This window comes from Melanaphis sacchari, unplaced genomic scaffold, assembly GCF_002803265.2.
Source record: "Melanaphis sacchari strain LSU unplaced genomic scaffold, SCAv2.0 Contig1_pilon_pilon, whole genome shotgun sequence".
NCBI lineage: Eukaryota > Metazoa > Arthropoda > Insecta > Hemiptera > Aphididae > Melanaphis > Melanaphis sacchari.
The window spans coordinates 7,472,326-7,499,112 of record NW_020270976.1 but is presented as its reverse complement, the minus strand read 5'-3'; the positions used below and the strand labels follow the sequence as shown (position 1 = coordinate 7,499,112).

Sequence of the window (26,787 nt, the reverse complement as noted above, 5' to 3'; positions counted from 1 at the left end):
ATTAAAAACTTATGATAATTAATTTAATCAGGTAATTTACCATTCGTGTTTACCAATATTTTATAATTAGATAAATAGAAAAATATTGATATTTATAATCGATAATAATTGCTGAGTACCTATCGTTAACATAAATATTTATAGGACACAAAAATATGGTAATAGAATACAATATACAATGTCATAGATACCTATGTATAATAGATTTTTATATTGATAGTTTTAAAATAATTTGTATTATTGGTTTGTTCGTATGTAATCAACAAATTATAGGATTAAGTCTTATACATTTATATTTTATAAATAAAAAAACTGGACACATAAAGCAGGTGGGTAGGAGATACTTTAAAAAGATCAAAATATTAGGTATTATACAGTAGATTTCCAGAAATTGCATAATCAACTAAAAAACCTTAATATTTTAGAGTCCAAGGTAATAACCAATATTCAATTTCCGTCAAGTTGAAAAAACTTTTAGCATTATCTTATAATTTTTTTATGGTCTTAGAGTGATATTAAATTTAACAAATGCCTAGTTTTGATTTTATAAAATTTGCAATTTTAATTACGCAGACAAATACTCACAAGGTTATAATTACAATATATGTATGTCATTTTAGCTAAATTGAAAAACATTATACATTATTAAGTACCTATATATAGTACATACTACATAATATGCAGCAAATCGTTTTCCTTTCAAAATCTAGAATATTATACAACAGTATTTTTGCCACGAAACGAACGAATCGACGCAAAAGTCATACATTAGTATCCTCTAGTTTTTTTTTTTATTATTATTAAAAAAAAATAGTTTTTATTTGCTATATGTACTATAATAATATTGCGTACCTACGTCCTATGTTGGAATATCCGACGTAACGGAAATATATTGTAATATTTCCGTTAAATCAAATTAACATTAAAGTCTATTGTTTTCTGTGAAAACAAAATCTAATATGTATGAGAAATATAATGTAAGTCGAAGAGAAATCAATTTTCATTTCCGAGACTTTGTTGTATATTGTCTGTACTCACAATAAACTTACAAAAATATCGATTATTTTTACCATTTTCCCTGGAGCGTGCCACAATAGTTAATCAAATTGTAAAGTAAAATACACAACATCTTCATTTCTCGATAAACACGCGCGTTTTTCCGGACAAACATATATTTTATTTTTTTTTTTTATTTAAAAAAATATGTAAATAAAAAAAAACTAAACAAATAAGACGAAATAACCTCCGAACTGGGTACAAATTTAGTGTAGGTCTACAAAAAAAAAAAAAATAAATAAACCTATACCATACGCGTACCACACACAGTAATAACTTTCATCCATTATACAAGGAATTCGAGAAAAACCCGAGGCGGCGCGCGTGGGCAGTACAAAAAGACCGTTCGCGGCCACTTGTTAATTAAATACCATTAAAAATGCACAGTTTAAACACTATTAAAATAAACACGCTCGCCGATGAAGCCCGTTTTCTTGGGCCACCGCCGGTGATTCCGATCTCGTTTTGGTCGTAAAAGAGAAAATCTATACGACGATAACTGTATAATAAATATATCGCACAGGTATGAGGTAAACACAAAACAACGCGTTAAATTAATTTAAAAAAATTTCAAGTTTTTAAAATTTGCCACGTACACATAACGCCCGCACTGAGATGATTGCCCAATTATTGTGTAATGATATTTCAATTGAAGTAGCGAGTGTAAAATACTTATTATACGTGGAGATAATATAATAATAATATCGTGCGGGCTATTCAAGGCTGATCTATAGAAAAACATATTTCGTTCATCCGCCGCGCGCACCATTTGTCGTGTTCGTTAGTTGATACTTTTAATAATAATAATTTTATTTCTCCATCACCAGCTCTTTAGTCATTTTTGTGTAAAATAACAACAATAATATTTGTGAAAATAGTGGGGAATTCTATTGACTGTAATAAATAATTTCTGTAATATAGATGACCGTCATCAAACTGCAGAATAATAATATATTGTAATTTACATTAATTGTTATTATTATTGTTATAAAAGTGAAAATATTAATTTCTGTTAAAAAATACTTATAAGTGTACCAAATATTGATTGGTAGTTGGTGCACATTATAAGATATTTTAACTATATAATATTAGATAATGACTGATCCATTGATCCATTTCTGACCGCAACGTGTGCGAGTTGAACGGAAAAAATTTACATTTCTCTTCATTTCGATTTTTTCATCCGAATCAATAATAACAATCATAATAGTAATAACGATTACATTTATTTTTCCGTTCCGAAAACCATATTGAAATATTGTATTGTCAATTAAACATTAATGTGTTGCAAAACCCACAAACGTAAAAAATAATAATAACAATAAGTCGGTTTCGTCGAAAACTCAAGAACAATATAATATATTAACATAACGATGAAATAATATTAAGAACGCTATTTGAAATTAAAGGCTATTATGATATTAAATATAATGTTATAATGGTATACTCTTTGCACGACGGCTCAAGTTTTCGGGAAATTTCTATCGTATACGTCCTTTATGTTGGTTATTTTATTATTTATTTTTTCAACAGTCATAAACATTTTGTTAAGGTATATTATTATTAAATATTATATTGTGTGCGCGTTATGAAGTGTACTTGTATGTGTATATGTGTATATATTTATATACGTACACGTACGCGAGAAGTTTTCGAATTACTTATGCAAAATTATGTAAAACGTAAAATGTCATATTTCGATTATTTACACGTCGAAATACATTTCCAGTTTACACGTGTATACATTTTATATTATTTATATATATATAAATTATAAGGTCGACGTGCTTAATATCATATGTAATATGTATACATATACACGTAGCGGGCATGAGTTCTATATCCAAAATGCAAATTATCACTCTCGACAGTCTACACATCCGTTTCCCGTAAACGAATTAACCTCATCGTGGAGAAGCAGGGGGTTAAAATTGTATATTTTTTTTTTTTTTTTATGTGTGTGCGTTAACGATTATAAGTACAAACCTACTACCAACATATTTTAAGCGCATTGTTCGATAAACATTAAATTATTAGTCTAGAAGAAAATAATTTTATTTCAATTCAAAATTCCGGCTGTGTTTACGTTTTAACAATAAATTATTAATATAACGCACCCGTCCGGACGTGTGCATATTATTATATAATATAAATATTAAATATATACACAACCAAATAGATTATAGTACGATGTGTACATAATATCATATTTATAACTAAGTGTATCTTGCCGTGATGTATATACTATATTATACGTTCATAACATTGTCGTTTTCTTAATTATTATTATTTGTCCGCGACTGTGATAGGTATCATACCTATTTATTTTTCACTCATCAATAATGTATACGACGGCGGCGCTGAAAATGTCACGGTTTGTGACCAGACAACGAAGAATGCGCGTGCGTCCCTCTCCCTCCGACAACCTTTCTGCACAGTTTGTCGCTGTCATGATTTTTTTTTTTTTTTTTTATTCAATTTTTTCGCAACACAGATATAAATTCACGTTTTTGTCTTACTAGCCGTTAGGAATTATGACGTATTATCGCAACTGAACAAAAAAATAAAAATTCAAAATTCGTCATTACTGTGACGTATCCGATCCGATTTCACTGTTGCAATTATGAAAATGCGTCAAAATGTAGTCCAAAAATATAGCGCGGAGAAATAAAACGTAAATTTCGCGTAATTGTATTTTATCATCAGTGAATACAGGTGTGCCATTATAATGTATGATTTTAATAAAGTGATGAAAAAACAAATACCTCTGTAAGACGACGAGTGCAGCACCGTAAACTGTCTTCGTCGTCGAATGGAAATATCGCAATTGTTTCAGATTCTTAATGAACAGAATAATATTATATTATATTATGTACGGCACCAAAATCGCGTTACATTCACCAACACTCCATTGAATACAAAAATATTCGAGCTCGCGGATTTCTCTGTTTTGGACATGTATAATAATAATAATAATAATAATAATCCCTATACACGAATGCGTGCTCGACGTAATAATGATCGCCATATACATAAATCGCTACTATATCGAATATTTCTTATAGGATTCAATTTCGCCGGACGAGCATTCTGCATTCCGTCCACGCTAATAGTAATCATGCAATATATTTTATATAATATCGTGTCATATTAATTATATTATACATGCATGTGTTGAATTTATTTTTTTACGGAATATTGTGTTCCTACAATTTTCATTTTTCAACATGACGTGGGAGTGTTATACATAGCCAATGTCGTATATAAATGTATTATGACGCGGGTGTTCGGAAAGACGACAAAGAGCAAAAAGGGGGAAGAAAAAAAAAGCTCACGTACATGCCTACAACACATATTGTGATGTTTAGGTCCAGGTGGTTCGCAACCCCTTCAGAAAAAAAATATTGTATTCCTGCAGTACGTACACACGCGTGTGTATTTGTCTGTTTTGCCCTATAAAATGCGTATCTTTATATAGGTTAGGTTAGTAGAAAACGTATGAAATGAAAAAAAAAAAGGGTTATGACGAGTATTATGAAGAGTGATTTTATATTATTTAATCATATACGTATATATATATATATATATTAGGGGGTCGGTTTTTTATAAAAAGGTCGAAACGAACAGAAAAAATAAAACCGGTCCCTCCCGTTTCCCCATACACGTCGTCGTCGTCGTCGCCACCGCCGTCAGCTTCGGGGGAACCCCGCCACGGTGTACACCTATATTATATTGTATACGTTATTTAATTTGTGGAAAGGATTAAGGACGACCGTTTTGTCGTCGTCAACAGTAGCAGTAGCAGTGGTGCGTTTCACTAGCGCCTCGCAGAAAGAAATTAAAAAATTGTTATAATACGCAAAATGGCGCGACCCTGCTTGTTACGTAAACAGAAATCGGATACGGGATTAGAGAATTTCGCGCTCCGTTATAATATATTATATTAAATTATGTACCCATATAGATACTGCTTACATGTGGGGTGCAGCTAGAATTATTTCCGTAAAGGGGGTAACCTCGCACGACATATATAATATATATCCGCATACAACATATATGTAGGTAATAGTATATACTATACACGTATATTATATTATTATTAAATGTGTAGGTACATGTGAGTTGAATCCGGTTACGGTTACGGCGAATATTTTACTAAAATAATAAATCGGCGTGCGTGTGAAATATTGTCGGTAAGACAACGTATTATTGTTTCTGTGTATTAAATGCTCCCGGATCAACCAAATCGTATAAAAACTAAAAACAACGATATGTAAAACAAATGGATGTGATGTCTTTTATTGATAATAAATTGGACGCGTTCGTATTAAAATTATTATTATCGTCTTGTATACCAGTACACCGAACTAAACCGGGTGTTAATAATATAAAAGACGTGTTGTCGCATCAATTTTCAAATAATAATAATTATTGTCGTTATACCGACTATAGTAGTAATATTAGTGGGCGATCCCGACACTGATTACATTAGTAATAATAATAATAATAATACTGCTGTAACCGCTGTATACACGCTTCCCATTTATATATAATATATTATGCCTATGGGTAAATGACCAAATATCGTTAGACTCCCGGTGTATAATAATAACATAATAATGATAATAATAATAATTTGTCACTAGTTTTTAAAACATAATTCTCGCCTGACGACGAATCGACGATAAATAACTCGTAATAAAAACTAATGTATTTATACTGGTCTTTCGACCGTTGTCGGCCTTAGCGCCACAGGGTATACCTGCGAGTGAAAAAAAAAATACGTGTTAACACAAATCTGTTTATACTAAAAAAATAAAACAAATAAAAAAACACAATGGTATTTGTTAATTTGACTTATAAAATAAATCAAACGCTGCGATAGCGTTAGCTCGAGCATTACTTTTATTAAATACGATTTTTTTTTCTTTCCAAATCATTATTGAAAGTCAATGCAGCTCAAAAATATCATAATATAATATATTGGCAAGCGATATAATATAATTTATACTCCGTCGATAATGATACAAAAAAATCGAAACATTACCATCTATCATACGCGCGCCATGCGTCAAATGTATTATAAAATGAAAACTTTACACCTTGGCAGCGTTTATGCGTTTCGTCATATAAAATTTGTTTACAGATATTTCACTAATCTGTAAAAAATGAACAGAAAAATCCGTTACGAAACATAATAATAATATAAAATATTATTTACATCTATTATCCAAACAGTCGCGATGGCTGTGCCTACATATTAAATATAATATATAATATTATACATGTGGGTAAAACTATCATTCGGATCTAGATCATGCAACAACGATCGGATTGCATAATATTGTATTCGCATTTCTTCCCATTGTTGGTTTATTATATATTTTTTTTATACATTTTTTTCTTTCATTCTATCATATCAATGTTTATTTCTACTTTTTTGCTTAATCTTACGGGTGCGCGAACCGTGACGCACTGGTCAAATAAAATGTATGTAAAACCACACACGATATAAACCGACGAAAAATGGAAAAAAAACAGTCTCGGTTGCAACGAAAAGGTATACCTACTTACCGCGGTTATAAAATGTGCGATACTGTAATTCGATCATCTCGCGTGCAACGTGCAATGGAGAAAAAATGCCAATAGTAATCCGAATTACAACAATATAAATTGTGGTTACAATATATGTATATATATACCATATACGTATTAAAAGTGTAGGTACTTGCAAAAAAAAAAAAACACAGTGTACATGAGCTTAAGCCCGAAAGAAATCATTAAGTCGCGAACGCGGGTGGTGAAAAGCTAAAAGGGAGGTGGAAAGAGATAAATAGAAAAAAAATGTTTTCCTCGTTGTTTCTGGCACTGAATAGATAACGGATGCTCATTAATCACGTCGAAAAAATATCACAGATTTCACTGCGTACAAAATACCTCCGGCGGCCGTGGCTGCCGCATACATAGATATTTTTTGTTAATATTTATTTTACCCACATGTTCTTTTTTAGTGTATAATACCTACTGGTTGAGAAAAATATATATACAAAAGTAAAATAAAATAAAACGATTTCTTTTTATTTCATTCCCCTACTAAATCTCGCATGCAACATATATACTGCATATGTATACAATATATATAAATATATATACATATATATGGAGGAGTCGTGCCCACACCTCTATAAGCGTTTCGGTTTATGCTTCGTCATGACCTCATATATGTCTTTAAGACACGTTTCGTACAATTCAAATACCATTATCGTGTCTTTTCATCATCATTTTTAAATTTTCTGTAAAAGGACGTAAAAAAAAACATAGTGTTTATCCGTGAAATCCGTATATACATAGTGGTAAAAATGGTATTTTTCATTTTTTTTTTTTTTGTTAAGCCATCCCTTTATAACGCGCATCCGATGAATTATGAGACAGAATATGTATTTTTTATGTGTGCGTGCGCGCGCGCGGCGCGTGTGTGTGTGTGTGTCGCAGGTGACACCGATACTAAATGGATTTGTGCCCGAAGTAATTTTCTGTACACCCACGGGAAAAATGATACGCGAGAAATTTTGTACGTGTGTGTGAGTGTATACGTAATACATAGGGGCGAAGACGGGCGGACAGCAACGGTTAAAAAAAAACGCACAATTCGCGTACATAATATAATATAAATAAAGTGAGTTAAAAAAAAAAAAAAAAAAACGTTCGACGAAAGCTAGTTGCACACGTACTACACATATAAACTAATACGAAAAATATATTACAAGTTACAACTATGATAATAATAAAATATATAAATATGCTTTTATATCATATTATATCATGTATGATATTTTTTTTTTTTGAGAACTACTTATACGAGTACACTGCAATCGACTTTAATATTAAAATTAATGTTAAGCAGGTATATTATGTACGTAAAGTTTAATTTCAATAATACTTCATTTATGGATATATCGTTTAACTCGTGTTTTAATACTAGGTATATCACTATAAATTATCTTATTTTATTATATATTCCTATATTCGCGAAGCCATAACGGTTGCAGCAAACCTCCGTGATTTGTCTACGAGCGCACACGATCCTGCAGCACTCCGAATGTGATGGACGACTATAATAGCAACGTGGCAACCGGAATTTTGCGAAAACGACGGGCGTTTTGTTTTTGTTTCCTTGTGAAAAAAAAATATTACCGAAGTACCGACAGACTAAACCGATTTGTATTATTGAATCCGGCTTGTGTTAGTATACTTTATATATTTATATATATTATATAAAATATATATAAGTGGAAAGACGAATTCGCAGGATAATCAATTTTAAAGTCGAAGAGGGACGTAAGGCATGTACAGGGGGTGGGAAGGAGAGAAATGTTCAGAAGTCGAGAGAGTGGATAGGAGTAAAAAATAAATAAATAAAAATAAGAAGAAAGAATTTCCAATAATATCAACAATAATCGGTTACCATGGTGATTGAGTTTTTGTGAAACGTCTACGAGGCCTGTGCGTTTAAACTTTTTTATTATTATTATTATTATTATTATTATTTTGTTCCAGTCAGTTGTACAATAGGTACTCGAACAATGGCTAAAAAGTTTAAAGTTCGATAATGTAAAAAAAAAAATAATAATACCTGGTTTACTTGGAGATCAATAGTTTTCATTAGAACAATAAAACTATGTTCATTATAAAATTCTTTTTTCGTTTCTTTCTTTCTTTTTTTTAATTTGCGTTGTGTCGTCTTGCGGCCAGATATGAGAGAGTCGATCCGAACATGCGTATTCAAACCGAATCTGATAAGTTTTCAATTTCGCGCACAATATGGACTGTTAGTGAAATAAAAGGGGAAAACGGCTGAATCGAGCTTGAATGGGTGCTCGGTGGCAGTCGTGAGCAAAAATAAATAGGACAATATTGTTAACTGTTAATCGACGTTGCGATACGCCAAAGATTACGAAATATTTCGTTGGTCGACGAGTATTTATTTTTATAAATTTTAATTCTTTGCATTAATTCTGAGCGACGCGCTGAGCATGAGTTGCGAAGATTAAAACTTTATCTTAATGCATGGGTCGTCGGAAAATCCTCGAAAAATCGTGATATATAATATTATAAAAAATGAATTTTTCAGATTCAAAAAAAAAAATAAATAATGTGTGTAAACAGCTTACATATAACACGTACACCTACATCACTTACAAATATTATTTAAAATTATTGCCTTTTTTTCGTTTATTTATTTGTTTATTTTTTTTTTCTTAACTCGTAAACCACTATCCGTGTCAAGGGCAGTGTGCAGCATAAGACGTTCGTACCTATACGATTGTGTATACAAGGAATGACTTGCAACTGCCGAGCATCATGCACCGCGCGCGCACAATAACGCTTTTATATTATTATTATTATTATTATATTATGCACGTTTAGTCTCAGGGTTTGGTCTAGTTGAGTGCGTGTGTCTTGCCCCACGTGATTTCCTTGACGTCACTCGATACGATCGCGCAATGACAAACCGGGAAAATCAAATACAAAAATATTATAATAATACACGCGAGTATTAATAATGATTGTTATCACGTAGGTAACTTCTTTTGCATGGTGGCAATTAGAAAACTGTTTTGGGCGTATCAAATTATAATATGACAGTTGCAGTGACGTTGTTAAGTCATCGACCGTTGTATAAAAAAGCTACCGCGGTCGTTGTTTACCGGATTTATTAAAATTAATGCTGGGAATCGGTATAGAGCAAAAAAATAACGTCGCATATATATATATATATATTAATAAAATAAAAAAAAAAATAAAATAATAATCTTACGAAACCGACAGTATAAACTCCTTAAAAAATATAATATATAACACAATGTAGCGCGATTCCCTTTTTGATAAATTTCCCTTTTTTAAACATCACATGTTTCATTGTATTCGCGGTCTCTTTTTTTCACAAAAAGACGGTGACCTTTTTTTCTTTTTTTGTCGAAAGGGTTGGTCTCACTCACGAAGGATTTATTATTTCGTTTCCACGCGCACCTGGACCACTGCAAGTAGGTATACGTAATTATGGGAAAACAGTCCGGCACGTCTCTCCCGGTTGCGTGTGTCACCCCTTTCGCTCAGCATCGGGTTACGTGTCTGCCACCTTATATTTTTTTTTCCACAAAAAACCATTCTGCAACTTTATATTATGTACTGTTATTATATATTTTTGTATTACATGCGTACAAAGAAAGGTTTTTTTCGGGGTAAAATGAGGTGACACGGACAGCTCGGGTTACCGTGAACACAATGATTTAACCCTATCCGGTGGCTTCTCGTATTGTCGTTATTGTTTTGTTTTCGCAATATACGGATTCTTTATAGAGGATTTGAAAAATTCGCTCATTTTTCTCATGACCTTGCTGAGAACCGAACGGGTAACCCGACACCCGGCCTAAGATGACTTATAAGTCGCGTGTTTTAATACATATAAACAATATATAATATATTATAGTCGTACACATTACATTGTGTTGTATATATTTTTAAATTTCATTTTACTTTTTATCCACAGATAACGGAATATCAAAACGATCTCTGAGTCCGTTGGCACTGACGACTACTAGAACTGAATCTCAGACGACCGGAGTTTCTTCGATCGCTTCGGCCCTCAATAACGTTACCATGGTATTGCAAGGGGCATCGTCCAACGTTGGCGGCAGTGGTGGAGGTAGCGGATGCTCAACACCGACCAGTGGCGATTACTCGCGTTACGTGAGGAGGTTTAGTAGCTGTCAAGAATGTGGATCAGCCCGATGCAGAGATTTGAACTATAGGTACGGCGACGACTTCTTTAGAGCGACTAGATCGAAGTGCAATGCGTGATAGTATAATACTATTGTTATTTGTTTTGTTTTCGTAGAGAGCACTTCCATTGTCTTGACTGCAACTCAAGAGTGTTCGTCAAAAAAGAAGAAATGATTAGACACTTCAAATGGCACAAAAAGAGGGACGAGAGCTTACAACACGGTTTCATGAGGTACTCGCCAAGTGACGACTGTTCAGATAGATATCAGGGATGCAGTCACAACCGCAAGCAAACACATTATCATTGCATTCAAGTGAGTCGTAGAAACTTTTGAATAAATTGTTATTACGTCCACAATTATTTACATTATCGTAATTTTTTTTCGCAGGGTACCTGTGATAAAGTCTATATAAGCACGTCCGACGTGCAGATGCACGCAAACTATCACAGAAAAGATTCAGCCATAATACAAGAAGGGTTCCAGAGGCTTAGAGCCACGGAAGAATGTCGGACACCGTACTGCGCGTTCTACGGTCAGAGGACTACTCATTTTCACTGCAGGCGTGATCACTGTCAGTTTACGTTCAAAAACAAAGCTGACATGGGTGAGTCGTGGGCGAGGCAAAATTTATATTATGATACGATCGAAAATCAATCACAATCGTATCGTATAATTATACATAATAAATGATTTATTATGTTGTTATTTTTCCAGAAAAACACAAGACCTATCACATCAAGGACGAACAGTTGGCGAGAGACGGGTTCAAGAAGTTCATGAAACCGGATCCGTGTGGTTTTTCCAACTGCCGGTTTTCGCAGGTGTGCAATCACATCCACTGCGTGCGGGACGGATGCAACTACGTCCTGCACTCCAGCGGACAGCTGCTGAGCCACAAGCGGAAGCACGAGCGCAAGGACAGCGAAATCGCGTACCGAAAGTTCAAACTGGCCCAGCAGGCCGTGTTGAACATGGCTGGAAGTGGCGGCGGTGGTGTCGTCGGCGGCGTCGTGGTCGGCGGCGGCGGCGGCGTTGGCATCGGCAACCCGCCGGACCAGGTCAGCGACGACGAATGGGTCCCGTGGGACGGGAGACGTGTCGCCCACGGTGCGGCGGCCGCGGGGGATTCGCAAATGAACGAGTTGTCCATCTCGCCCAGCAGCTCGCTGCAGTTCCTCCACCAGCAGGCCAACTCGCTGGCCTCGCTGTCCGCGCTCGCCGCGCAGGCCGGCGACACGGCCAGCTACAGCAACAGCTCGAGTGACGGCGGCGGCGGTCCCATGTCGCCACTGTCGTCCACGCCGCGGGCCCAGTCCAAGATGAGCGGTGGCCACGGGTTCTTCACGGACAACTCGTCCACCGGCGCCGCGGACGGCGGGTCGCCCGAAGACGTGGAGATGTGGCCCAGATACCTGACCCGGTTCAAACCGAACACGTGCACCGGCGGTTCTGGTTGCGCGATGTCTGACACCGACCATTTCCACTGCAAAGAACCCAACTGCGAATCGCCCGTCAAGTGAGTTGCGTTAACATCGCGTAGGCGACAATCCGGAAATATAAAAAGATGCCTGCATTGAAAACGTTTTCAAAATACTATAAATATGAAAGTATTTAAATGCGCGTACGATTTATTCAAATTTACTCATATCGAATATTATTCGCGTGCAATTGAAATGCCAAAATCATAATTTATAAAAAAAAAAAAAATTAAAAAGAAAATAATATGATAAGAAAAATAAATATATACCATACTAAAAACAATGTTTCAATACTTTTGATTGAACAGGAAGTGTAACGATCGTTTTACCAGCGATTGTATTTTATCAGTCAGGTAGTGCAGAGCCGAGACTAATACTAGATAGATTTTAACGCCTGAAATGTTTATAATATATGAGTTACTAATAATTGTTATAGTCTAAACGTTTGTGTTTTTTTTCTCGTCTACAGGACTCAAGACGCTGCCGAAACACACGCTCGAAATCACGACACCCAGGAACGGATCAACGAGAGTTTTTACCCTGGAGGGCCGGCCTACTGTCAGGACACGTGCACCAAGGAACAACATTTTCATTGCGTTTTGGTAAGTACGCAGTGACCATTTTAACGACATGAATCACTCGTCAAAACACGCGCACACAATACGCCACCGTGTCCACGTAGTGTAGTAGTGTCAATAATATAACACGAGACGCGTACGTTTTGCAGGAAGGATGTTACGAGGCGGTACTGCCGTCCGAGCGCGGCGAACACATCAAAAGCCACGACTTACCGTACGGTCAATACAATTCGTTAGACGCTCTGTTCAGGAGGAAGCGAGGCCGACCGCCGAAGAACCGAGTGATCGAAGTGTGGAACGACTACGCGAGTGGGTCCACCGGCGATTCCCCGCAGGCCATATTCACCAGTTTCAAATTGCCCAAGCCCTCGCAGTCGTCGGGACAGTCACAACAGTCGGAAGATGCGGAAGTACCCACCCAGACCACGCTGGTAAGACACACCGCGACGTCAACAAAAACGACGACACGTGATATGTGTACATATCATATTATTTTAATGCCATTGTCATGTCGTGTGCACCTACATGTGGTTTTAATAGATAGGTTTTTATATCTGATTTTCGGTGCGAGGGTTGGGGTTGTCTTTTAATAGCATATTTAGGGGTTCGAGTGGGGCGTCGCGTAACGACTACGTTCTCCGACGATTTTATTTTATCGTAAAACGCGAAAAACAATATATATATGTATTTATATTTTAAAAACACTCGACCAAATTAAAATGTTCGTGAGAAATAATAAAAACGTAATTTATTTATATGTCAAAAAGTGTACGTTAAATTTGATAATAATTATGCCTTTTTCGGTGAAATATCGAAAAAAATGTTTGCTACAATGTTAGGTTTCTATTTTTTTAATTCTTGTATCGTCTTATTATAACCACAACGGGGGAAATCGCAATTTTATAATATGACATGTATGTATAAATAAAACGTCACAACTCACAATAATGTAACATTTTTTTTTTCAAATATCGCTTTATTGACCGAGATTTATAAAACATGTGTTTGTGTTCATTTTCAGGAACAACACTGTTTCGAGGAATATCGTTACGGTTGTCCGGACAATCTCTGTAAGTACACCAGCGAAGGCGTCGCGCTGCATTACCACTGTCGCCGGCCCCGATGCTTTTTTGCCACAGACAACGACGAAGAATTACAAGCCCATTCCACGCATTTCCATGACAACGTCACCATCATGGAGGGATTTTTGTTCTTCGACCGATCGGTCGACTGCCGCCTAGAGACGTGCGCTAAGTGAGTGTAATAATATAATAATTATACTGCATGACGGCTGGAAAAATTAAATTATTATTCCGAGTCACTGCATTTGATATGACAATAATACATAATATTATACGTTATACAAACCGTTCGTTATCTTATTTCATGTTCCGTTTCTATATTTTTGCAGCAATACGATCAACAAGCATTTTCACTGTGTGAGAGCTGGATGCGGTTACTCGTTCACCAGATACACTCAGATGGCTCAACATTTATTACAGCATCAGGCCACCGCTGGTTTGCAGATTTCCGAGAAATTAGGTAAGTTTGCATTAAACGTTCAATAATATCGTAAGATAAATTCCTTCACCAGTATTATTACGAAATAATAAAAATAAAACATCTAAAATCATATAATGATATATCTCGCCCGTGGTCTGTCACAGAAACTCAAATCAAAGAAGAAATCTTGTCACCGGCGAGGCCACAAGCTACCCCTTCGCCGTCTGATTCAGCTACGAGCCAACGATCGACAACGGGTAAGTGTTTTATTTTATTTGCATTTTTATCTGTTTTAAACGAATTGTCTTAGTGTAGTATTTTTTGTCTTGATCGTTTTTTTTTTTCTGTCTTTTTCAAAGTGGTGAAGGCTTCGGGCACTTTCTACCCTATGAGCGGCCTATCGAACGCTAAGAGTTCCTCTCCAAATTTTTCAGACCCTGCAACCCTGACAGGTGGGTCATGCAGAAATGATTATTATAGTTATTATTATTATTTTTTTATTTTATTTTTTTTTTTTGTATTTGTATAAATTAATTATATTATATATGATATATGTACATTATACACATATAGTATTACAATTTATAAGCTTTGCTTTTTTCGGTGGAAGTGATCGACCGTTTTACACGTCTTATTATTATCGTTACACTATAAATATACATATACATGTATTATATAGTCGAAGGACTTCATTGTACACCACGCAATTTTTGTTATTAATTATCTAATGTATTGATTTTTATTTATCATAGTCTTGTATTAAATTGCTAATGTAGATTTAATTATTTGTACAGTAAAAAATATAAGTTATAACTATAGTAATAAATATTAACAGGAATATTGTTTATGCATTATTTAGAAAAACCGAAAACAGATTCCAGTTTGAGTATCGAACCGGTCGTGACTATTCAGGTTTTGCCAGAGTGGATGAGTTTAGAACGACATGAGAAGTACGGACCCGAACAACCCTGTAGTCGTGCCTTCTGCAAGCTCAAACGAAAAGAACATTACCACTGTAACGCATGCAATCAGGTAAATACAGATATAAAAATTAATTAATTGTATAATTTTTCACGAGGATTTTATTTTATTGATCGTAAAACGTGACGATATCTATAGATTTATCAGTACGATAGCACTATAGTGATTATCGAATTTCGAAGTAGGTGTAAAATTAAAGTGGCAAACAAAAAATAATTCACGAGGTTGTTAAGTAAAATATAGTTAAAAACCATTCATTTTATTATTTTTACATCGTCACCACACACCACAAGTGGTGGAAATTTATCGGGGCGACGCATCCCGAATGAAAACTTCGGCATAACTTTGTACTTATATTTAAGCGTGGGATTGTACGCCTGCGGACTCGGCGATTGACCCTTGATCTCGTTGGTCAACAAAGGGTCTTCGAATTTCTTTGCCAAACTATATTGGGGCGCTTTGCTTTTGTATTTGTTCAAAGGCACCGTTTGATACACCGGTCCGGGCGATTTGATGTCTACGATTTCGTCGATTTTCTTGGCCAGCGTAATTGTTTTACGCGACAATGTTGACGGCAACTTGTAAACATTGGACCCAGGGTTAGCGGCTCTCTTAAACAAACGTACATACCCACATAATGATAACCTTACACTTTATACTTAAATGGTCAAATATATATATTTAAAATATAACTGAGAAATTTAATTACCAACGTATAATATTAAATTATGCAAGGCTAAACGCACGATTGATCAAACAAATTAAAATGTATTTAAACGAACACAACCAGTTAATCGTTTATATATTTAAAATATATGAACATATTAATAATTTAAAAATAATTTTTCACTGACACGGTACATTATAGAAAAAAAACCTGACATATTTTTGAGTTTATTTTTTATTCAAGAATATAATTCATTTAATTTTCGAGCGACTAAAATTCGTAAACTACGAGTATATAGTATATCTTAATAAAAACATTTACCATAATATGTATTCTATAACATACGTACTAATGTAGAAAATTCGATTTACGATTTCAATCAAAATATTTCTTCAAAATAAAATAATTTGTTTAGTAAAAGATATCTTTAATGCGAAAATCGTATAGGTACATAATTTATAAATTTAAATTTTAAATATTTATATTAAAAAAAAAAAAAAAATTTAAAAAAAGAATTCTTAACAATATGCTTTTATTAATTATTTAAAAACTTAGAATTAAAAAAGGGAAATATTTTGATCAGTCGCCAAAAATTAATCAGACCGCGAGTTTTAAACCTCTAGATGAGACCATATTATAATTTATAGATATATTATTTATATCATAAAACGCCCAGTTCGGGACCGCTACAATTTGAAAAGTACTTTTTCGTGAATTGGAATCGTTTTGAAAAAATAGGAACTTATGCGGATGCGTGTAATATAAAATTATCCGGATGGTGGTTTAATTTAAAATAATAATAATATTGTGGACGTTACGGGATCCGGGTCGATTAGCGGAAACAGCATCTTGGGCACAGGCCCCTTCTTGACCGGGACTCTGGGCATGTACGCCGCGGGTCCCGGATTATCCACGTCGTCGTCCACGGGCAGTTTTTTGGCCATGCTGTACTGTGGCGCCACCGCCCGGCCACGGCACGTCAGCCGCGCCAGATTGTACACTACCGGCCCTGGCCCGTCCGTCTCGTTGTTCAAGTCCAGTTTCTTGTGCATCGAGCACGACGGCGCATCGGCCACGGTGGGCAACCGATTCAACCGGCCCACCGTCGTCCGGGTCCCGTAGGCTGCCGGTCCCGGACCCGCGTCTTCCATCCCGAATTCGAACACCTTGCGGTCCATATATGCCGGACACTTTTTCATGACGACGACCCGGTGGTCTGGCAATTTTATTTCCGGTAGAAAAGTTCAAGCGCAACTCGCTCTAATTTAATATGGGCGTATATGAGATAATGTTATTATGTATAGGTAATTTATTATTATGAATCATAAATATTGTGTACATATTATAAACACGCCGTGCCAGGCGCCGTCGGCGTGGAAACTAAAATTTACAAAACCGAACATTTTTTGTACATACTATATCTATATAGGTACTACACAATATTATTATTATGATATTATATTTCAACAACGATGCGTAAAAAATTATCCTGCCGGAATTATTCAGTCTTTAAAATATAAATGGCAATACGGGGCACATTAAACGGTTTCATTTCTAATCAATTTAAGTGCGCGCACATTTCACACTATCAACTCCTTGCTGATTAAAATTGATGATGGCGTGAAAAAAAAAAACACTCAATATTTGTAAAGAAACGGAGGGTATCTGGTTACGTGTCTTGAATTTCGCATCAACAACTTCGTTAACAATAACGAAAATAACAATCTCGTGAGAATTTCAAGCACATTAAAAAAAAGAAAAAAACTTTTTCTGTAAAAAAAACTGTTTTTCAAGGAAATAAAAGAAGGGAAAAATCATTTTTTTAAAAGAAACGAGTAGGTAGTAGTAATAGTAATGGTAGTAGTAGCAGTAGTAGTAGTGGTTTTAATCGATCGTGCGGAATCGCTTCCGAAAAGATGATTAATGATGCGACGACAAAAGGCGAATATTATGGAGAAAAAACGCACCCGGCTCGGTTTTATTATTATCATTATTATTTTTTACCCGCCGCGTGTAACTCCGCCGCCGCCACTCCGAGAAAATCGATAATCGATCAGCATCAATGTCATCGGTTTCCGCGGCGCTCACCCCTTTTCGTTTTTTCACTTCTTTCGATTTTCGTTCCGGCCATGTATATACATTCTACACGTACAAGTTGCGATAATTATTGTCGTCGAGTCCCCGGGAAAATATGCGCAGGGTGCGCATTACGTTTTTATATAATATAAATACATTTTTTTCGTTGAACATATGCAATCGCGAATGACACGCGTAACGAAAGAGTTAAATGATTGACGACGCTGGCACAATTACGTGCACGGACCGCGTTCGTAGCCGTTTCATTTATTTTATTTTTTTTTCGCACCACTCGTTCCTTTTCCGGGTGTTAATTTTTTCGGAAACGGAAAAAAAACGATTAAAAAACTATGAGCGTATTTCCCCTTTGGCTCCCGCCGAATCGCTCAGCTAATGATTTCCGCCGCCGTCGTTTTCCCAGGGTTTTGTGTGTTGTCACGCATCGCCCGATTTCTAACGGCCGGGCAACAAGTCGCTGCTACTACCGCCGCCGCAGTTATCACTATCGCCACCACCACATCACATATTATATTCTATATTCATACATGCATATGCATAATAATATTAACTCGTTCGTAAAATGTTCAATAGTGATAACGATATAATTGTCATTGTTTCTGATCGTTTTTCGATTATTATAGAACTTTTATATTCCACTCGCTCGCTCCCACACCTGTACCTATGTAATATAAAATAACACGAATAATAATAAATTATAATTTTAACTAATATTAATATGTTTATTACACTACGTGCAGTAGAAAGAGACTATAGGGTTTCTCACTCTAACGATATCCGAACGAAAACCGGTCGATTTTAATACTCGAACTTACTCTGGACGGCCCCTCCCGACGTTTGATTGCTATCCGCCAGCCACCCGGACGGTGTTAGTATACTTTTATTTTAACGCTAAATTATTCGTTTCGTATTGCTTTGCGTCACATTAATAAATATATATGCGAGCAGACTACCTGCAGCGTTCAATAGTAATAATATTAACATGTTTCGACCGAGTTTGTTGTTGTTAAATCTGTCAAGTCGTCTGCAGAAAAGTAAAAACCATATAAATTGTCATTGAAAAACCCAAGAAACTATCAGCAACTAGGTCGTTATAATTGTTATATACTTGATTTTTTGCAGCTTATAAAATCTCAATACGCGTATCATATTTTACATATTTATTACTTTTCTCTCTGTATTATAATATAGTATTGCCACTGCTGCGCAAAACTGTGTGGACTGTATGGGTCTTATAATATGCACATGTTATATTATTTATTGTTATTGCCGGTATAACGATGACTAGCTCGTTGAAAATATGAATAAATCGACAAAAACTAAAAAAATAAATAAAAACTGCTAGACAGATAATACTTACCTATATATCTATACGTGACGTATAAACGAAAAACGTGGTTAGAGGTCGGTTTATTTTTTCAGTATTGTCAATTTATCAATTTTAATTATTTTCGTAAATCTATTTGTATAATATAATATATACATTTGTGACGATCGATAGTTCTTGACAACAAGGACCTATAGTACGCCCAATGCGTGCGTTTAATAAATAATAATTTTAATACAAAATCATGAGCCGCGTAAATGCAGACCATAAATATAATTATTTCAATATAATGTACATGAGTACTATATAATATTACCAATATGACCTTCAATTTTTTTTTCGTTTTGTCTTTTCGTTCCGTTGTTATTTTTTTTGCACTGACATCGGTGCAACAATATTAATAAAAATAATAACTTTATATCCTGGGCGTGATGATATCGCGCACAATAATATTCACGTTTATATTGCATATACACTATGTAGGTACGCCACGCATTCATTCATTTCCGACGATTGGCGGATAACGCACTTCAAAAAATAATTTGTAATGAAATAAAATATGACGGTACAAAGAAATTATTTGTGTATTCATTAAGTATACATGATCGATACAAAAAAAATATTAAACATCACGATCGAGAGGGGCTTCTCTACCTGCAGGTCATCGCCATGTATATTATATATATATATATATATAATATTATAGAATATACAAAGATAATGCGTGGTTATTATTTTTATTATCGATATAATATATTATTGCAGTGTACCGAACGTAAAGCCTTAAGCTTAGTATAGAAAACGCGGTACCTATCGTAATAAAAATAAAAGCTTTTTTTCGTTAATATATTTACACCACACGATAAAAACTTTATGCGTTTATACGAAATGGTTTGGACAAATTTCAGACATGAAAACTATTTATGATATACATTAATCGAAGCCAATCCATTTTTTTTTTTTTTATCTACGGAAACCCTAAGCCGTCTAGAACTTATTTATATCATATTTTATTTATTATATTCGTTATTTTATCAGTTTATGTTAACGACAAAAAAATTAAAACAACCTACACTGACGTCACGTTATAGTTAAATATAAAAAAAAGTAATCAATAATCGGTTTGGTCTAAATTTCGAAGACATTTACTAAGATTCTAATTTTGAATAAAATATTATAGTATCCTTCACCATGTCATTGTAAAACAAACATGTGGCGCAACCTGTTGACGTACATCGGTAAAGTACTCTGTATTACTGTACGCTTTGTTTTATTCGTACGTATTGTTGTATTTATATAAATTCAGTTCGTTTACCTGGAAAATCTAACCGCCACCCGATGATGCGCAAAAAATTAACTAAAGCACATCGTTCACGCCCACGTTTATCTTGTTTTAAGATAAAAAAAAATATATGCATTTAAAGACGTTGTACGAATAATAATAATAAATTATAATTGTATGTGTTCGTATAATATATACTATGCAATAAAAACACGTACAAATGTATATAGAATTGAATTAATTGCTGCAATAACAAATTGGAAACGTGCACTGTAGAAACCAAAAATGTTCGGTATTTTTTCGCGTCTTCGTCGTCCCATCCGTTATACATAATATATCCGTGATCGCCAGACGCAGATAATATATCATTAACAAACAAGTCCGCGTCCGCGAGCAGCGGCATCAATGAATTATTATAAATTATAATATCAATATTATTAACTTTATTAAAATCTATTTATCTTTGGTTTTTTCAAGGCTTTCTCAGAATTGGACAAACTCAAGCCGCACATCATCAAACACACACCGGGCGCCTTACCGACTTTCATGCAAAAAACAGAGAACATCAACAATAACAACAACGACGACACCGAAGAAATTGCACAGCATCCACCCGGTAAGAAACGTTATTTTACAATAATTAGTGTTGAATATTTCGCCCAAAAAATGATTTACCCGGTCGACCAAAATTCCATAAATAATACGTACATATCTCCTGACCGTAAACTTTTCTAATCCACTTGAATTTCATTAGTTGTATTTTAAAAACTCAAAACGGTTCTATTTACCGAGATAACAGCAATTAACAATATAATAATTATTCTTTTCGTGATATTTCCTGCAGCACTGACGATGATGCCGATTTCGAACGATAGCAACTCATCGGCCGCCGGCGGCATGCCGCACTCGCCGTATCCACCGGGATTCGGTGCAGCCATGGCTGCCGCTATGGCAAACCAACAGTTTGCATCTCTGATGACGTCCCAAGGGTTGCCTTTCATGCCGCACGCCATTCAAGCCATGTACTCGTCGCCGACAAGTAAGTACACTTCACCACACAAACCGTTTTCGTCAAAACAATAAAAAGAAAAAAAATTGACATCATAATATGATCGGCCAGCGTGATGGTTAATTTTTTTTTTTGTATCGCCTTTCGAATTCAGCATATATATATATATATAAATAACGCGCAAACCGCTGCCAATCGTTTTCTGGTCCAAAAACCTTTAAAAATCTCAAGCTGTGTTATAAATCTACCAACAAATGTACCGCGATGTGACATAAATCATTACGCGCTGCATTCTCAAATCGTGATTTTATAGTCTTACTTAAATTCGTTCTAAAAATTATGGTCACGCGGCCTTTTGTACAAGCTATATTCAAGTACGTACAATAAACACTGCCGGGGAATTCGTTTTACGGATATTGTACGGATTCATAATTTAGTTTAAAGTTGCGTACATCAAAGAAGTATAAGCGAGTGAGAACGAGTGAGACGAATTCGTCGTTAATGCATACACACAGCACACGATGTGTAGTCTGTATAGACCACATGACCCAAATGCGAATAATAGACGACTGCGAGCATAAAAAATATAACTATAGTGGTGTTTTATGTGTAATATTTTTTATGGTTTTTCCACGGTGGACAGTGAAAATCGGTGTTAATAATAATTTAAACCCGGCGGACACGGTGACCGCGTTCGACCGATCTATTACCAGCGATACCGCGCAAACTCCTCGCGTTAACAACAACATATTATTATATGAAACGATAATGACATCACGATGATCGGTATACGAGTAACGGTTGGTTTTCCCGATTTTATAGGTCTGATGTTCGCGCCGCCACCCGGCTTCAACCACCACCAGACCATGTTGGCGGCGGCCGGTCACAACGGGCTGCTGAACCACCACCGGGGCGGCGAGGCGGCCGGCGGCAGCGACGGGACAGCGGCCGCGGCGCCGCATCACCACGTCAACCTGCCGGTGTCGCCGTCGCGGGACATGAGCCCGGAAATGAGGAAGGCGCGCGTCCAAAATTCGATGCGCATCCTCAAGGACGAACCGGTTCCCGAGGGATACCTCCGGTTTCGGTTCAACGAGGACTGCCATTACGCGCATTGCGGCTACAGGGAGCACCAGACGCACTTCCACTGCATGCGCCAGGACTGCGGTTACAGTTTCTGCGACAAGACCAGATTCGTGCAGCACACGGCCAGACACGAGAGGTGCGTTCAGATAAAACACCATAATTATAATGTACATAGAGTATATCTGACCATTGTTTTTTTTTTTTTTTTTGTTTCCGCAGACTCGATACTCTGATGGGAGGCGACTTCCAGCAGTACAGGGCCAACGTGTCGTGCGGGCGATCTGAGTGCACTTACATCTCTGCCATAAGTGAGTACACCTTCTGACCGTGTCCATAATAATCGACTTTCGCCGCGTAAAACAATGTCCCCCATACGTAAACAGAAACTTTTCTCGACCGACAGAATTTTTAGAATCGATATAGGTATATCGATTTAACTAATAGGCGCTGATAAAGAAAAACCGTATATAAGCTCAATTAATATTACGGAAAAAAATATTAACACTTCGACAACAGTACCTACACACGCGTGTACGATAATATTATACTTACACGATTATTTAACGTTCAATCGAGAAACACTCTGGTTTCTCAAAATCGCAGTTTGTAATCGTATTTTTGTGATTCGATGCATTCCCATACAATATTCAAATTTTAACGCGAGTGTGTGGAACGGGTACTGGACGCGTCCGAGAGACGTGGGGTAGTAGAAAACTTAACGTTTACGTAAGAAACCGATCGGAATGTCTCGAAAAACCAACTGAAACGGGTCTTCGGACGTTTAAAAGAAATCCCCCCCCAACCGCTCGGCGATTCGCGTCCCCCTCCGACTTCCGTGGACCCGCCGCGCGTGCCACCTCGCGTTAGTTATCGCGCGCGCTTAACCACCCACGCCATCCCCCGCCATCGGTGTCCCGTTTATCGTTATCGTTGCATGACTTTACATTTTTTTATTTTTTTTTTTAACCCGTTTTTCTAACCCGCACACAGGTTCCGGCCAGAACAAGGCGTCGCACTTCCACTGTCTCAAGTGCGAGTTCGTGTGCACCGACACCAACAAAGTGGTGGCCCACCGTCGCCAGCACCAGAAGCTCGACTCCATCATGGCCGCGGGCTTCGAGAAGTTCACCCCGGCGCAGGCGTGCGGCCAGCCCGGCGGTTGCGTGCACTCTGGCAAGCAGACGCACTACCACTGCTTGAGCTGCCAGTACGCCGTGCTCGGCCTTTCCCAGATGACTGCTCACAAGTATCGGCACATGGAGTGATCCGTCTCCGTCTCCGGCGCCGTCGACTACGCGTATACCTATACGCAGATCTGCACGCCGCGTCTCTCTCTCTCCCTCTCTCTCTCGCCCTCCCGGTCTCTCTCTCTCTCTTTCTGTCTATATTATGTATATATCAGTTCCTATATAGACATACACGCCTATGATTTAAACATTACGATATATATATAATATATATATATATATTATTATTTATTATCATGTACGCTCGTCGATTTCAATGTATTGTATAGTATGTTATAGGTATGTACGTCAAAAACGCGATGATACCAATTATATAATAATGAATTCGTTGTTAAAAAAAAAATATATATATATTGTTACGATTTATATATATATATGTGTTTATATACGTGTATAGGTACTATTATATACTACGAGATGGATGTAATAATAACGTTAACGTATAATATATAGTAATATTATGTAGTAGGTAATCGAATTTTAAGTATATTTTCGCGATGTATAATTCTTTTTTCGTTTTGGTCTAATCGTTTATTTTGTATACACACACATACACATATACAGGGTGTACCTATATACGTATATATTATGTATCATATACGCGGAACAGTGTCGATATTGTTGTGTATATTATCATATTATTATGTTACGTACCATTATTACCCATAATATTGTTGTATATAAGTAGAGAGAGAGGGGGGGGAAATAATGTTTAAATAATATATTATTATAATTTATTGTATATATCATACCGTGTTTACCTAGTATTACCTTTATATGCGCTCACGATGTATATAATATTAATAATAATAATATGTCATGTGTGTGTACGCCGTACAGGTATGATATTACCATCATTATTGGTGTAAACGCTCAATCGTATATTTGTATAGCAAGTCACATCTTTTTCGATGTTCTGCGCGACCATGTCTCGTGTACAGAGGTGGCCGCCACCCTCTCGCCACACTCCCACACACACACACACACAACCAGAGACTATTATAACCACGGTATATGTACCCGTCTCGTCGTTTAACCCGGTCACACGACGTATAATAGACCTCCGTATGGTCACTTATACGCCAATAATTATATAATATAGCTATGTATATATAGATAAATACATTTTTTTTTTTTTTTTTTTAAGACTCCGAGTCGATCACTATCTTTATTATTATTATTATTATTTTTTTTTTTTTCTAAAACTAGTCTCGCTTATTATTTCTATTATTATTATTATTATTATTATTATTATTATTATAATTATTATTTTAATTTTAATTTTATTATTACCTAATCATCTTTTAACAGACCAAGTTCTCGTTTTGTAATATTATTAATGTAAGTACATATTATATTTTAATATACACTTTACCTATTATTATTATATTTTGAATCGTGTAACTTATTTTTGGAAACGGTTCCTCCCACCTCGTTTGGCGGTTTCATTAATTTTTTTTTCTTTTGTGATATTGATTCATTATTATTATTATTTGTACAAACACAACCCTCCCCCCTCCAAACGCTGTACATAAAATGTTTTAATATATATACATAATATATATATTCTTTATATAGATTAATAATTAATAATATACTATAATTATTGGTTACAAAAAACGTGTGCGCGAACGGGCCAACAAATACACGTCGTGCGAGCGATCTACATATTATTATCATATTTTATCACGGTAAAACTATTCTAAAACGACTAAAACTTTAAGACATCGAAATAATATAATATTACTATCTGTTATAATTCATACACTTAACATTATAATGTCATAGGTGGCTCGCGTAGTCCGTCATAAATAAAACAACATTATATTGCGGTGTTCGATACTATCGTTGTGTTGGGTTATTGTACAGGTTCAGACACGACATTGTATTGTCTGCCACCGTCATCGTAATAATATTATAATGTAGGACATCGTGACATGTAAACAATATAAAAAAATCGCCAATATCATAATAAAGCGTTTTATTTCCATTGGTACGTCGCTCTTGTGATGTTGGGCGAGTGGCGACAAGTGGGGGGAAGGGATCACGGGCGCGCAGACCCCGTTGTCGTAGGCTCCGGGACTAGAAATTTGGCGAAAACGTTAATTTGTGATCCGTTTCCAGCGTATTTGGTACACCCACATCTATACGCATACGGTTATTGGGTACCCACGTAAACCACTCTGTTGCCCGGTTAAAGCCAAACACGCGCCACATCATGATGTTTTTACTGCCGCCTTTCCGACGAATGTGTTTCGTATTAAATGTATTTTTTACGCGGTCGGTGACCTATCATTCCCAGCCGTCAGTTAATACCGTCCTGATCGCACAGCTGGAGGATGATCGCTGGGGATTTCATCGGAGAGGATAAACATTTTAAACGACGAGAGCGCGAAAAAAACGGATGAAATTTAATGAAAAAAAAAAAAGTAATAAAATAAAAAACCATAACATGATAATATTATGCCATCGCGGACACGGCGGTACATAACACCTATGCGATAATGAATTTGATTTTTTTTTTTTTTAAACAAGTATTGTGATAGAATTTTTTCGGTATACATTCGTATTGATTTTCACGGCTGCCATATATATATATGTATGTATATATATATATATATATATATATATACAAATATTTTTTTCAACTAGATACTGTGTTTAGATTTTTATATAGTTATAATTTATTTATTA

General features: G+C 35.8%; 2 protein-coding genes across 2 annotated transcripts in view; one reads left to right on the top strand and one right to left on the bottom strand.

Moving 5' to 3' along the window:
• LOC112593085 (zinc finger protein castor homolog 1) overlaps positions 1-24,469 on the top strand; it is an 85,046-nt gene extending 60,577 nt beyond the window's left edge. The window contains 16 exon segments of the mRNA XM_025337344.1: positions 10,607-10,868; positions 10,955-11,153; positions 11,229-11,445; positions 11,556-12,357; positions 12,789-12,921; positions 13,047-13,328; positions 13,919-14,151; positions 14,309-14,439; positions 14,565-14,657; positions 14,760-14,852; positions 15,260-15,432; positions 21,229-21,367; positions 21,596-21,790; positions 22,583-22,982; positions 23,066-23,154; positions 23,837-24,469. Of these exon segments, the coding sequence (XP_025193129.1) occupies positions 10,607-10,868; positions 10,955-11,153; positions 11,229-11,445; positions 11,556-12,357; positions 12,789-12,921; positions 13,047-13,328; positions 13,919-14,151; positions 14,309-14,439; positions 14,565-14,657; positions 14,760-14,852; positions 15,260-15,432; positions 21,229-21,367; positions 21,596-21,790; positions 22,583-22,982; positions 23,066-23,154; positions 23,837-24,111 (3,716 nt within the window). The 3' untranslated portion in view covers positions 24,112-24,469.
• On the bottom strand, positions 15,636-17,318 carry LOC112593086 (outer dense fiber protein 3B-like). Its single transcript, XM_025337345.1, has 2 exons — positions 16,867-17,318; positions 15,636-15,992 (listed from the first exon to the last, which is right to left on the bottom strand). Exons 1-2 carry the CDS (start codon positions 17,245-17,247, stop codon positions 15,636-15,638), a joined length of 738 nt encoding a protein of 245 aa, XP_025193130.1. The 5' UTR covers positions 17,248-17,318.
• Positions 24,470-26,787: the final 2,318 nt, after the last annotated feature.

What these genes read in the sequence shown, in the direction of transcription:
- LOC112593086 (XM_025337345.1), bottom strand. Translation starts at nt 17,247, where the DNA reads ATGAAAAAGTGTCCGGCATATATGGACCGCAAGGTGTTCGAATTCGGG. An exon ending in CGCTAATCGACCCGGATCCC is followed by an intron (nt 15,993 to 16,866) that starts GTAACGTCCACA and finishes CGTTTGTTTAAG; the next exon opens with AGAGCCGCTAACCCTGGGTC.